Source organism: Schistocerca nitens, chromosome 4 (genome assembly GCF_023898315.1).
Source record: "Schistocerca nitens isolate TAMUIC-IGC-003100 chromosome 4, iqSchNite1.1, whole genome shotgun sequence".
In the NCBI taxonomy this organism is placed as follows: Eukaryota; Metazoa; Arthropoda; class Insecta; order Orthoptera; family Acrididae; genus Schistocerca; species Schistocerca nitens.
Genome location: NC_064617.1, coordinates 219,221,868 through 219,236,003, shown reverse-complemented (window position 1 = coordinate 219,236,003; position 14,136 = coordinate 219,221,868). Strand labels below are relative to the sequence as shown.

The window sequence follows — 14,136 nt, the reverse complement described above, 5'->3', positions numbered from 1 at the left end:
GTTTATTTCTTGTGACACCCATTCCAGTGCCACTCTGTTTGTGTCTACTGTCGTGCGCCTTCCTCAGGGAGGATGTACCTCAGGATGAGAGGGACTCGCCTTTTTTTTGTCTCTCATCATTGTAAAGTCTCCTATTTCTCCTTCTGTTGCCTATGAACAACTGCAGACTATGGTTATTTCAACTGTTTCTCCTTTCCTTCCTTCCACATGTCTCTCATTGTTTCTCCATGTTCCTCTTTTCTTCTGTCAACGTGGCTCTTGTCTTATTCTTGGGTTTTTTGTGGAAACCTTAGAATATTATAGTTTCTTTCTGAGTGGCAGTAATTACTCAGTATCCATGGAGTAATTTGGAGTTTGTCCATGTAACTTCCAGTATCTTTGCATCATGTGTTACCTATTCTTAATTTACCGAAGTATGTGAACAGGGGGTTCATCCTTTGGATGTTGCCACAGAAAGCTTTATCTTTTCATAATCATATCTGGAATTTTTTCAGTACATTTATAATGTGAACTATTATGGCATATTCTATATTGTGTTTGCCGTTTAACTGGTCTCAAAATTTTTCTTAATATACTCTTTTCTGTGATGTCCAGTGCTTCCATTATTGCATTTGTATTTATCAAAAACTCCAGAAGTAACTAACAATAATATTATGAAAAGGATAGATTGTTACTCACCATACAGAGCAGACATTGAGTCACAGACAAGCACAAGATAAATCTCATTGTGGTTGTTCACATCAATTATCACCCACCTGCTCTGTGCAGTGGGTGGATCCAAGCTGCCTTCCAGTCTTCATAACCTCTCCTGTTAACCAGATATTTTGGATGATTTCGACAAGCACAAGATAAATCTCATTGTGGTTGTTCACATCAATTATCACCCACCCGCTCTGTGCAGTGGGTGGATCCAAGCTGCCTTCCAGTCTTCATAACCTCTCCTGTTAACCAGATATTTTGGATGATTTCATTTAGCTTGTCCAGAAATTTATTATTCGAATATTTCACATGTAGTGCAATTATGGAATCCTCTCCATGTCCCTTATTGTTTTCTTAACTCATTTTTATTGAGTCACTTTTATGTCTGTCTGCCTGTTTGGTACAAATTTTGCTGTCGATTTTAAACTAACTTCTCTTCAGAAATGGATGCCAACGCAATATTAACTCACTTCCTCTTATCGTGGGTGAGGGCGAAAAAGATGGATCGTGGATGAGGGCAAAAAAGATACATAACACCACACATCTCAGTTGCCATGCAGGACCAGTGGGTTGCATGGCTAATATTGGAATGTGTTCCATGCAGTTTGTGAGTCGTTGGATACAGCTAAGCAGGGGGAGGGGGGATGGGAGATGGACAGAGAGAGGGGGAGGAAGGGATTGTGTGCAGTATATGTGACATTCTGACATATGATACAAAGGAATTACAGGCATTGGCTGCAAGTGGGTATTGACTGAATTTAGTGGGGAAAGTTGTGACTTTGTGCAGGACCAAATTCAAACCTGGCATAAATTTTCAATTTTCACCGTTGATTTCAGTCAGTGCCCCCTTGCAGCCAATGTCTGTAATTCCTTTGTATATTAATCCATAATAGCTGCTGGATCAAAAAGGTGTCTTTCTTTCCAACATGTCCAAAAGGACAGACACCACAAATATATACTGCCATATTCTTACATGGGTGAAACCACAAGTAAAAAGCTCTAATTATTTTTAAAAAAATAATTGCATCAAAATGTTTAAAATCCATTGAAATTTCACACACGCAACACTAAAAGACAGAAAATAATTATTTAAATAAAAAAAAATTTAATATAACATTTTTTAGTTGTACTAAACGCATAAAGACCCATGCAGATTCCTAACCACATGTAGATAAGTTTTATAATGAAAAACACGGGGCACACGAGATCTTATAAGTATTTTCATCATAGCTATTAAAGTACCACATTCACAAGTTTGCAGGATTATCTGTATGAGGTTAGGAATGTGTATGGCACTATAATTTATTTTGTACTTTTTAGTCCAATATAAAAAGTACTGATTTAAAAATTATTTAAACAATTATTTATTTATCAGGTTCTATGGGACCATGCAGATCAAAGCTAGCAAGTTATGGATCAAATCAATAGATACTGTATAGAATGCTGATTAGAAAACTTATAAACAAAAGAGTTAAAGAATTAATGAAACCCTTAAAAATTGCAAGAGAGTATACAAATGAATGTTACACAGAGCTTCTCAGCTACTGATGGGACTCGTTTATAGAATAGAAGCAGTGTGCCAAGGAAACATGGTGACATGCCCTTTCTTTTTTTAACCTTCCACAACCTATCCTCCTCTCTTCCATGAGGAAGGCTTTAATAGTTGCAAAAGTTAGGATAGTGTTGTCCACATGCCACATGTTGTGTGTGTGTGTGTGTGTGTGTGTGTGTGTGTGTGTGTGTCAGCAGCACTAATTTTTGCTGGCAATTGTCTCATAATTTCGTAGTTTCCTAGAGTGAATTTTCCTTTTGATATAATTACTTTAGATGAATTCTGTCAAATTCCCTCCAGAATGTGAACTTAAAGTCCAGAAGCGACCTCATCTGACATTTTCCCGATACAGGTGTCAGTGCGGCATACTCCAAAGAGACGAGGGTGTATGGCAATTCTTGTGTTGTTTGTTAAAAAACCAACCAACCAACATAAGAGAACAGTGCAGTGCAGCAGGATCTTTTTGGTCATCAAGCTATTTGTAAAGATGCATTACCTAAGGAGTGTAGTTTTTATAGACTTTACACTTATTATCTAAGCATCAGGCACAATAATTACTAAGCATTTAAAGTGAGGTTGACATGTTATTCCTATTTCCATCATTTTAAATATAGCCTCTGTTGCTTGCTTCTATGTGGTTTTGGAATACTGACTTTAAATATGTGATGATGCCTTACAGCACTCCTGAGCTCACAGTTCCCAGGAGCATTCCAAGCTGCACAGTTGCCAGCTGCTTTCTCTGCAGCGAATTTTGCAAACTTCAGACCACAGTATTCTGTGCCCGGTCAACCACCACAAGGTTTTCCAGGTAAGACATTTTTTCTTCTTCCTTTTGACACTCTCTGTTGTCGCCGAGACTTTCAATAATTTGTATAATAATATACTTACCCTACCTTATTTCTTTTGTGTAAGCACAAATATAAATAAAAATTCATGCATCCAGTTATTTCTGGTGTATCATGGGTTCCATGTGCTTTTCATGTTTAATAATAAAATAAACTAACAGCAAAACATTGAGTCCTAAAATGTAATAGCTATTTGAACAGTTAGTTTTTAGATGGGATCTCTATTATCATCACCTACTGATGTGCATTTGTGACTTGAACAATGCAAGGTCTTGTAGTCATTGAAAATCAATTCTTCATGCTAATTGTGTGCCTAACAGGTGTGTACTGAAACATTTACTTTCACTTGCAAAAATAAGGTGGTGATTTGCAGAAATTTGTCACAATTTGCTGCTCATATTTTGTTCTAAAAGGGTTAAATGCCACAGAGGTAACTGGAAAACAACGGCACTGTTGAGAATAAACTAAAGTGTGAAATTAGATAGTTAAAATAGTAAGATTGGTTGATTTTACTCATCATATAATTGATATTAACATGTTACTCTGTCATGTTCAATCTATCGCGTATCATGTTGATCAAGTTTTAGTGAAGTGTATTTTCAGTACTTATCAATCATGTTAGACTTTGGGCGTTGCTAGTCTCCAGATCAATACTGTGTCTGAAACAATGTCCAATTCTCGACATGTATTGTGTGCAGATGATCTTTTTGAAGTTTAGCCTACATTGTGCCAGTACCTCTCTCCTGTAAAGGGAAGTTGTGTGTTGCACCTAAATTGAAGAAAAAAAAAAAGGCGGGGGCGGCAAGAATCTGGGTGTGACTAATAATCAAGGAAACAATTTAGATCTGCAGGAAGCTCCATTTGTATGATGGGTACAGCCCATGAAACAACAGAATATTATTTTTCAAGGTGGCAATAGTGGCTATTGATGGCAAAACAAGACAATGAAATGAATGGAAAACTACCAGCAAAGTCTGTCTTCTGTCATTTCAGTAGCATTTTAACTTCAATAATGCACATTTTGAAGCTCACGTTCATCACCGGGGCTTCAGATGCAGATTCGTTACAATATCAACATGCTAGAAATACTTATCTGTGAAGGTTGCTGGTTTCTGTTGTACTTGATACCACAACAGGCCTGGCTTTACAGGGAACAAACTGGGGTGTCAGCACCGGGAGGCAATGTGAGGGGATGCCAAAATCATATTCTTCAAGGAAAAAAACCTTGTTTCACAAAGCGCCTCATATCCAGCGCACATTGGTCTATTGTTTACTCATATGATTTTGAAACCTATCCCTGTCGGTTCTTCGACATTTATGAACATGTTCCAAGTTGACCTTTCCCACAGACCAAAGGGAATTGAGCCTAATAAACCCAAACAGATGAATGCTGTATATTTATGTGGTTGATTTGGTGTGCGACTGATAAGTGTTATAATTATTGGCGAAATCCATAGATTCGGACTACCAAAGTGAAAATAAACAATTAACAAAAGTAACAGGTAAGGAAGATTGCTTAGTATCTTCTCAGTGTGCCCAAGAAAATGAAATTTTGATAAAATTCTGGCCACATCGTTACACTACTAAGGGCCAGATTTACAGTCCCCAGTTTGAACATGTAATAAAGCGTAACCAGAGAATAAGTGCGGAATAACTAAACCTGTGATTCTGGTAGGGTTAGTGAAGTTAAACTGGGAATAATTTTTAACACTGGCAGGAAAGATACAGAATTAGTGATGATGAGATTGTTTGTTAAAATGAGGAAGGAGAAGATATAACAATTCCAAATTTATATAAAAATGTTGTACTACTACTATTTTCTGATCTCGTGCTAGAAAAACTGGAGCATATGAATGAAGTGTGAAACTATTTCCTAACTTAAAACTTTTTGCTTGTAGTAGGCCTAATAGGCATTTGATATTGCTACTTCATGAATTATATTCTGTCGTGTTATTTATGTAAACGAGCTACATAAAAATGACCATTTGTGCTGAAGCAGTCTCGCATATTTGGCCTTTGTCAAAATTGCTGCAATATTAGGAAGGCCTATTTCATTTTGTGTAACAGACAGTGACAAAAAAAATTTAATCAAATTGAGAAACTGCACCTATCTTTGGTACTATTCGTGTCAACAGCATTTTCATTACTAAGCACCACCTCCAATTTTCTGCATACTTATAGGTGTGAAAGTCAGTGCCTTGACATAAATTTCCTAAAGCAGTAAAACACGATTCTCAAAAATTCGCCTTTGAAAGTTCGAAGATTTCTGGGTGCTGATGATAAACAAATTCATTGGTAGCTCAGCATGTAGCGCAGTTGGATTTTATCATACTCTTTAGTTCAAATCTTGCTAGTACCATACTTTTGTGCTTCTGTTGGAATACCACACTCACTAACAAATTTGACTGCTAATAAATTACATTGAGTCATAATTGTATTAAAATTAATATCTTCTTTATGTTTAATTACTGGTCATACAGAAATAAATTAAAATTTCGTAGAGCCACGAAATGCCATTTTGTTAAATGAAAAAATTTGCATTTAAATGATGCTGTTCAATCCCTAATAATAAAACACAGTTGATTTTCTGTTTAATGTTTCGCCTTTTTGTACCAAGTTTTAATATACTGTGAATAGTTATAATCCTATGTGAATAGTAATTAAAAGTAAAAAGAGGTTATTTGTATTAAAAACAAAGATTCCATATTTGTTACTTAAAATTTCCAAGTGACAGTGAATATGGAATAGAAGAGTAGTAATTGCTATTACAGTTACACTGATCACAATTCAATTATTCTGCATCTGAGCTCATGACGAATTTGTTAATAAGCTACAGAAAGTTATATACTTAAAAGTGCTCAAAAATCTTCTAATCTTCAAAGACAGTACCCCCACCACCACTGTCACCGCCACCAACTTCTTTTGAGCATTGCAGCATACTGCTTTCGGGAACTGGTATCCAGGCGCTGACCTTCGCATCTTAATAAGACCAAAGAAAACCAGAGAGGGCCACTCAGAAAGCTACTTTTGTCAGTGTCATAATCTCTGGTTCACACTTGTAATGAAAAATAATGTGTGCACAATAGAAAGAGAATAGCTGGTGTTAGCTTGGAGTTCGAAAGACATTGCTACCTCCTGCTTCTTCAAAGATATGTCAGTGTTAGATGTGACTGCATGTCCAGCCGAAATATTATGATCTCATCACCTCACATTGTGGCATTTATCCAGTATGTCAGATCATAAAATAATAGTGTACTCTTGTTGAACTTAATAAATTTAGCATGTTCCTCTCTCAATTTTGTTAACGATGTCCTGAAAGTACTTCGGAAAAGCAGCCAGTGGATGACCGTGTGAAAAACCAACCTGTTTTATAGATATTTTAAATTTTGCTTTCTAAGTGTGAATGATATGCTGCTTCTTATACCTGTTTGTTACAAATGTTCAGTTAAATGCCATTGACCTGCCGAAGGAAAAATGTTTCCACCACACACGTGCTTAAATGTCAGCTGATCAATAGAGGTGCTGGAACATGTAAGAACTTGGATAAGGATCATTTCAGGAATTATGTGTAAGAGATGTCTGATAAGACAGAGCACCTTCTGCCAGAATTGTTCAGAGAAAGCACAAAAAAACTTAAAAGGATTTGTTTTTTCAATGGTAAAATGAGAGTAGTACAGCAAAGATAATGAAGAGGGATAAAGTTAGGTGGAAGACTTGATGATTACTGTGCTGTGTAAGAGTTGTATCTGAAGTATTTATATACTCATCTAGCAGTTACCCATGCTCAACCCCAACCAAAACACTGTTTATTGAGGCACGCGAGTCTCAACTTGAGGACACCAGTGGTGTGAAATATTGGTCATAGTGAGAAATTTCTTTACTGTGGTGCTGGAATAAGGAAGCAAATAAAAATCGTAGAAAGAAGTTTGCATGTAATGCTGTAGCTAACAGGGATGGGGAGGGTCTTACCTACACGGAAAAAAATCAGAATATTACAACTGGTACACAGGACAAGAAAATCAGCCTTGACTGAAAGAGGTGTAAGGGTGAGTGCATTAAGAGTAGAATTTTCCCCAATTGTGGACAAGAAAGAAAGAATTCAAAATGTGGTTGGAGAAGATGAGCCACTTACCCACAGGAAGAACAGTTTGCTACAGTTGTACATTGTGCAAGTCAGTACATACCTGGTGGTGGTGATCAGTACGGTAAGCTCTCTCTGTCTGTCTGTCTCTCTCTCTCTCTCTCTCTGTGTGTGTGTGTGTGTGTGTGTGTGTGTGTGTGTGTGTGTGTGTGTGTTGAAAGTGGAATTTGCTTAATTGAATGTCGATGTGTCACGTTTTGATTATTGTATTTCTAATGCTCATGAATACATGTCTGTATTGTGATTTGTGTTTTGGGCCAAGTTTTATTCCAATTTGTTTGTTTTTGTATTTCAACTTCTCTTTTACTTGGACTTCAGGGTATAGTAACATGATATATGTGATTACTGACATTTTAAAGCTCTGGTTGGAAGACAGGCTTGTTATATTTCCAGAGACGTCGCCAGACATCGATGTCTCTCGAGTTCCCTTGTTTCATGATGGCAACTGGAGGGAGTCATGGTAGATGTCATGGCCCTAGCTTTTAGGGGAAATGTTATAAATAATGCTCAGTTAAATCACCTACTCAGGTCTGGTGGACATTTCTTTTAGATATTATTGCTTTGTTGTTACTTTTGGCTGCTTCCGTTACTTTTTTGAGTTTCGAAGAATCGGGATTGTCAGAATGTCATCTGGCTACTAGAATGTGCATTTGTTATTAAAATGTCCTTTCCGATAAGTATGCTAGCAGGAGAAATTGCTTTGTATTTTTTGTGTATTTTTGCATTGACTTGGGCCATGAAGTAACATTTGTCATTGTCCCAGGTGTCATGTTCTTGTGCAGAGTCATTAGCATGTGGCTGGACTGTTCATGCTGTGTATCTTAATTCATGATGTAATGTGTTATATTTCTGACATGCTGTAAGAGTACAAATTTGTATTAAAGCAATAAAGGAATCTCAGATATGCAATAGGTATGATGTGCTATTGTGGCATGCAGTTGTGCACCATTATTTAAAGAAAATAAATGTTTATTTTCCCATGCTACCAATCGAGAGATTTAAAAGCATGCACCTCACATCGCCATCCAATTAATTGCAATGTGTGCACTCCATTTTTAGCAATTTTTCAGGAGCATGATGGTAAATACCCTCACAGCTTTTTACATTTGCATGATTTAAATGTTGCATTGCATTCAATTGCTTCTGGTCTTGTTTCTTAAGTTTTTCCACTGAGGCATGGCCTTGTGCTGAAAGAAACACGGGTGTGAGCCGTTGGTAGCTGACGTCTCTCAAAAATATATGAAATAGGGTGTTTCCCCTTGTGATGCTGCTTGCGTACCTCATAAACTGCAATATGGTGTTTGTCTGCTGATGATGACAGGCTTTTCTGTTTAACTCATAATTTTCCAAACAATTTAGGCCTACCACTGTCTTGCCTCTAATAACATAAGCATTATTTTGCAGTGGGATACAGTGTTGATGCAACTTTTCTAAAAGGTGAAATTAAAAATATTCCATTTGTGGAATCAAGTAATTTGCTGAACATTTTTGAGCTTCCTTTCCTCTTGATCACTTCTTCGATGTAGTGGCATTGTTACCAAGTTTTATAGAATCAGCAAGTGTTTTCCTCCATAGTATGAATATCATCATATGTGAGCAGTGCTTTTGTTTAAATTACTTTTCGAATACCACAGGCATGTAATGTTTTAGTATGCCAAGTTACTTAACGTGTTATGAGCATGTTTGTATTAATTATTTGTCATTGTAGCTTTAGTTTCTCAGTATTAAAATGATGTAATAGCAATTTAAAGGACTTAATATTTCCACGGTTGTCTTTGTTGCAGTGAACTGAAGGTGATCGTTTGGAAAAGTTGGGCCCATTAGTGTTCAAAACTGTGACTGACAGTATTTTGTGGAACATTTGTGTGATCTGTGCTCTGAAAGTGAGTTGAACCTTCATCGATCTCATGTCAGCAAGGAAGAATGATTGTGCTTCCTTATGACTGCTACAAAGTAGTAGCAATGTGATCTTTTTTCATCTTTTATTTAGGTTTTTTCCTGTAAGCTGTGTCATTTCTTCTGGGTGCAAACACAGTACAGCATTTTTTAGGCAATACATGGAATTTCTTAACACTTCATACTGTAGGACCATTGTAACCAGATCTGTAGCATGTAAGCAGCAAGTTGGGGAAAATGTCATTTTTGAACGTAAAGTGTCAGAGTAATTGACACGTAAATTATTTAAATAATAGCACTTTATTTTTTAATTCATGACTGATTAGAAATTTTGCTGTAAATATTGTATGCTGAATTATACAAATGAGGAGGATAGGCTGATGGAGTGTTGACTCATTTACTTTGTGCATACTCATTCTCTTATGTGAATGTATCTGTAACTTCATCAAAATGGTTGAAGTCTGCCATGTATTTCTTGCATTTTCTGCAGGACTATATACTTCGGTATTTCCTATGTTACTTATTCAGTTTAGGGTTGTGTTTATAGTATTACTGATTTTTTTTTCACAATAGGTTTTAGATACTGCCATTGTGTTAAATTATTAAAAATAAATTTGTGAATTTTGGTGGCTTCTTTTGAAATAAACATTCCTTGTTTGAATGAGTTTGTAACATACATTGCAGTATTAGTGAAGTGTCACTTTCTTTGGCTTTATTGCATTCTGTTAGATCTGTCCATATTTTTTAAATTTATAAAATACAGTAATAAAGGTGTAAGATCCTATGGAATCACTGAATAAATAAGAATTTTAGATTTGTATGATTGAAATGGAAAGATGACACATCAGTATTATGAATTTTTTTCCTCATTTTAAGCCTGTGATACGGGTCTTATTATATAAAATTCAAAACCTTATCAACAGTATTCTACATCTCCATCCATATTTTTCTAACCACCGTGAAGTGCATGGCAGAGGATACATTCCATTGTACCAATTTTTATGGTTTCCTCCTGTTTTTCACACATGGATCACAGGAAGGAAGATTGTTTGAGTGGCTCTGTGCGTGCTGTAATTATTCTAATTTGAGTTCCCAATGTTGTTATGTGAGGACTGTCAGATCTATTTGTCAATTATCACCAATGGTGTGTGTGTGTGTGTGTGTGTGTGTGTGTGTGTGTGTGTGTGTGTGTGTGTGTGTAACACACAGGGTGTACATAAAGTCTGGGAACACTTTCAATTATTTATTACACAAGCACCAAACATTGTACAGATATCATATGTATGTCACTTAGAAGAGAAACCCTGAATCCCCCCCCCCCCCCGCCATGTATACTGCAATACCGTAGTTTGGTAATTTGCCAATAGCCAAAGTTTGTTGCAAACATGGCGAGTGCAGGTGCCGTGCTACAGAAGGGGACAGCTGTTTCATGAAATGGTCTGCCCGATCACTAGATCTCACTCCGTGTGACTCTTTCCTGTTGGGACACATTAAAGATCTGGTGTATGTACCGCATCTACCGAGTGATATAGCAGAGCTCCAGGAGAGGATACGGAAAGCGGCTGCCACAGAAGACAATGCCATGCTGGAACGGGTATAGCAAGAATTCGATTACTGTAATGACAACTGCTGGGTCACTCGTGGTTCACAAATCGAATGTTTGTAAAAAAGAAAACTTTCAGAGTTTTTCTTCAAAATGTGATATGTATGACATCTGTACAGTGTTTAGTTCTTCTGCAACAAATAATTGAAACTGTTCCCGGACTTTATGTACACCCCATGGCAGTGTAACATTTAACTTTGGGAGAAGGACAGTTTTTTGTGGGAGAGCATCAAGGTATAGAGGGGCATAATTACATATCTAAAAATGAGAAATAACTAATTGGTAACTCTTCCTTCATCTATGTGCATTAAGTTCCAGGGCTATACAGTGTAATTTTGAGTGTCACCACATATTGTTTACTTCATATAATTCGTAGTATTCATTTAGAATCTTCCCTCTCCATGGAATCAAAAGAAATCTGTGCGTAATACCTGCAGACAGCTTTCTCAAACAGTGAACATACTGAATTTTCCGTAATTATTATTTAAATTGTTACTGTTTAATGTTTAGAGAAACTCTAATGTGTCATATGTCTTTATCACGTGAAAGCTGTTCCAAAAAATATACCGATACTGCCAGTACGCCATCTGTGGGACGTAACATGAAGTAATAACCAAAAACTTACCATACTTTCCACAAATGCTGGAAACTTAATAAAGGAGAACAAAGAGCTTTCATATATAACGTGTTTGAGTGTGGTGTTTACGTATATTGCTTTAGCTTAAATATTTTAGGTTAAAAGCTGCACTTATTGACATTTTGCTGAAGAAAAGTTTTAATCTCGCTCTATATTGAGTCAACAATCTTTAACACTTTGGTTGGATTGGATGAGTTTTGATAACAATGAATTTTCATGTGAATCATCAGTCAGCAGTATTGTAAGAAGTATAAGTTGTAATTACACGAAGAAACCCCAATCACACTCATGTTCCAGAAGACTCATCATCCACATAAGCAGTCTTAAGTTTAAAATAGAAACTGGAAACAAAATTAAATTGTTGAAGTCATAGACATCGGTTGCAGAATATTACATATCAGAAAAGTTACTTAATTTTGCAATAAAAATGTATCCTGCACATTCTTCATGATTAAGGAAAGTTATTAGGCTCATTGTAGGAGATATATGAAAGTAGTGTTCACTGATGTTGACTTCTACCACAATGGAGTATTTTATAGAGCTGATATCCCGGAAGTGAAAAGTTAAAATTATTTTTTGTTGTGGCTCTAAACTAATGGAAATAAAGATGTAAGTATAAACAAGATGTTTGTAATGTCCTCGAAAGTAAATTTTAACAGATCATCTTCATTTAAATGTCGAACTCCAGAAACCCATGCATTATTTTTGAACCATTTACTAGGGCTAGAAATCTGTTTTTGGCACTGTGAGTAGCGGCCAAACAAGTGTGAAACAGCTATCCAACTTACTGTCTACTTTGGAATATAATTGTTAAGTTTTGCTCCATATCCATATTATTTTAGTTTACACATCATTTTGCTCCAGGCAACATCTCCGGTATCTTTGTTGTACAAGGCTAAAAAAATCTTTTGTTGAAATTATGGTCTATCCAAATATTTGTGCATAATATTCAGGTGAATTTTGTTGTCTACGGTAAAATTATACACTCAGTATCATAAGTGGCAATTGGTAGGAAAATTTTTTAAATAGTACTTGACAACCACATCATTACTACTTCACAAATCTTGTGTTTGTGGTCAAGTTGCTTCTCTGTTTGCGTGATATTTTGACAACTTGGATTCTCTAGCTGCTTTCATCAGGTGCCAAGTGCAGATTTCATTGTCCACTGTTTGGAGTCCAACCAAGCTGCATGGTACACGCTGAGTGCTAGTACATGCCAAAGTGCCGCCCTAGCAATTGTTTCCTGGAATTGTTAAACAATAAAACAGCTGATATAAATAAAAAACAATAGAAAAGCTAAGCCAAAACTTAATAAATATAAGAAAGGAAAACATTGTAAGACAGTACCCTTTACTCAGTGTCTTATATTAGGCTCTTATGAGCAATGAGGACATTGACGTGTTTTCCGACACGATTTAAGAAAAGTGAGTGCTGGATCCCTTGTTTTATTTAAGCTAAAATCTTTGTTCCTGCCCAAAACAGTTACAGCTTGCCGGAAATCGCTCTCCTCCCTACATGCAATTCAGAAATTTAGAAAAATATTTCCAACCCATGTTAAACAAAAATTAGTCCAAACACTAGTCTTGCCTAATCTTTACTACTGTGATGTAGTTCAACACGGCACAAATAGTGAAAATTCGAGACGTCTCGAGCTAGTGATGAACGCTTGCGTTAGATACGTATGCAATATACGGTTGTATGATCATATCAGTCCTTCATACTCCCAGCTAGGTTGGATACGCCCACATAAGGCACGCGATCTCCACACGATGTGCTTACTTCATCGATTTCTTAGCCACTGGTGCCCCCAATACTTATCTTCTCACATTAAACACCTATCATCATTCCACAACCGCAATACCAGATCGGATACGTCTAGCATCTTGGCTGTACCTTTACATAACACAAAATCTTTCTCCATGTCATTCTCCATTTCAGCCATACGACTATGGAACGCGCTCCCCTGTGATCTGCGTCTTATCCGGAACCACTCAACATTCAAGAGTGAACTCAAGACTTACATATTAGGGACGGTATAGCCACCATTGTTGGGCCCCTCTCATCTCTTTCTTTCTCCCCTCCATCATAGCTTCGAATTTTACCATTCTATTTCTCTTCCTCTAACCTATCTACCTCTTCTATATCTCTTTCACCCCATTCTATCGTCTTATGTCTCTGCTTGATGAGAATAACTCACAAGCTGCAAGAATATAACGAGAAAATTCCCAACTAGCAATAGGACTGACATTCATAAAAGAAAAATATGTTTACTTTCATATACATAGTCATTATTATTATTATTATTACTATTATTATTATTCTTGATTGTTATAATTAATTTTTGATTGTTATAATTATCATTGTACTACGTTTATAATCTCTATTTTTTTCTTAACATTAATACTGTATAACATTAATATGTCCTTAATGTTCTGTAGAAACTGAAATTTGTTGAATCTGAGTATGCCTGGTTAGGTGTAAGAGAGGGCCTGAAGGCCCTAATCTTGCCAGGTAAAATAAATGCATAAATAAATAAATAAAAATGCATTACCTGCACCAAAATTTCATGCTCACAAGTGAGGCAATGTGCAGTGTCAATCTATGGCTGCTTCAGCCACATGTAACATTTTTCTTCACAAATTTAACAGTTCTCATAGTTTAATGTAATTGGATAGATCAAACAATCTACTCACCAAGCAGCAGCAGGAGAGCACACACACAAAGAAAAGACTTAACGTATGCAAGTCCTCTGAGCCATTGGCT

General features: G+C 36.4%; 1 protein-coding gene across 5 annotated transcripts in view; it reads left to right on the top strand.

Annotated features, from left to right (window-relative positions):
* The window catches only part of LOC126253456 (chromodomain-helicase-DNA-binding protein Mi-2 homolog), a 360,408-nt gene extending 350,629 nt beyond the window's left edge, over positions 1–9,779 (top strand). For 4 of the 5 annotated variants that reach the window (XR_007545964.1, XR_007545962.1, XR_007545963.1 and 1 more), the window contains exons 37-39: positions 2,931–3,059; positions 7,631–7,765; positions 9,022–9,779. Coding sequence is in view for 1 of the 5 variants with exons in the window: in XM_049954805.1 (XP_049810762.1) it covers positions 2,931–3,059; positions 9,022–9,029 (137 nt within the window). In the remaining 4 variants the exon portion in view is untranslated. The remainder of the gene's footprint in view (positions 1–2,930; positions 3,060–7,630; positions 7,766–9,021) is intronic. The other variant, XM_049954805.1, reaches the window with a different exon arrangement.
* The last annotated feature ends 4,357 nt before the right edge of the window (positions 9,780–14,136 follow it).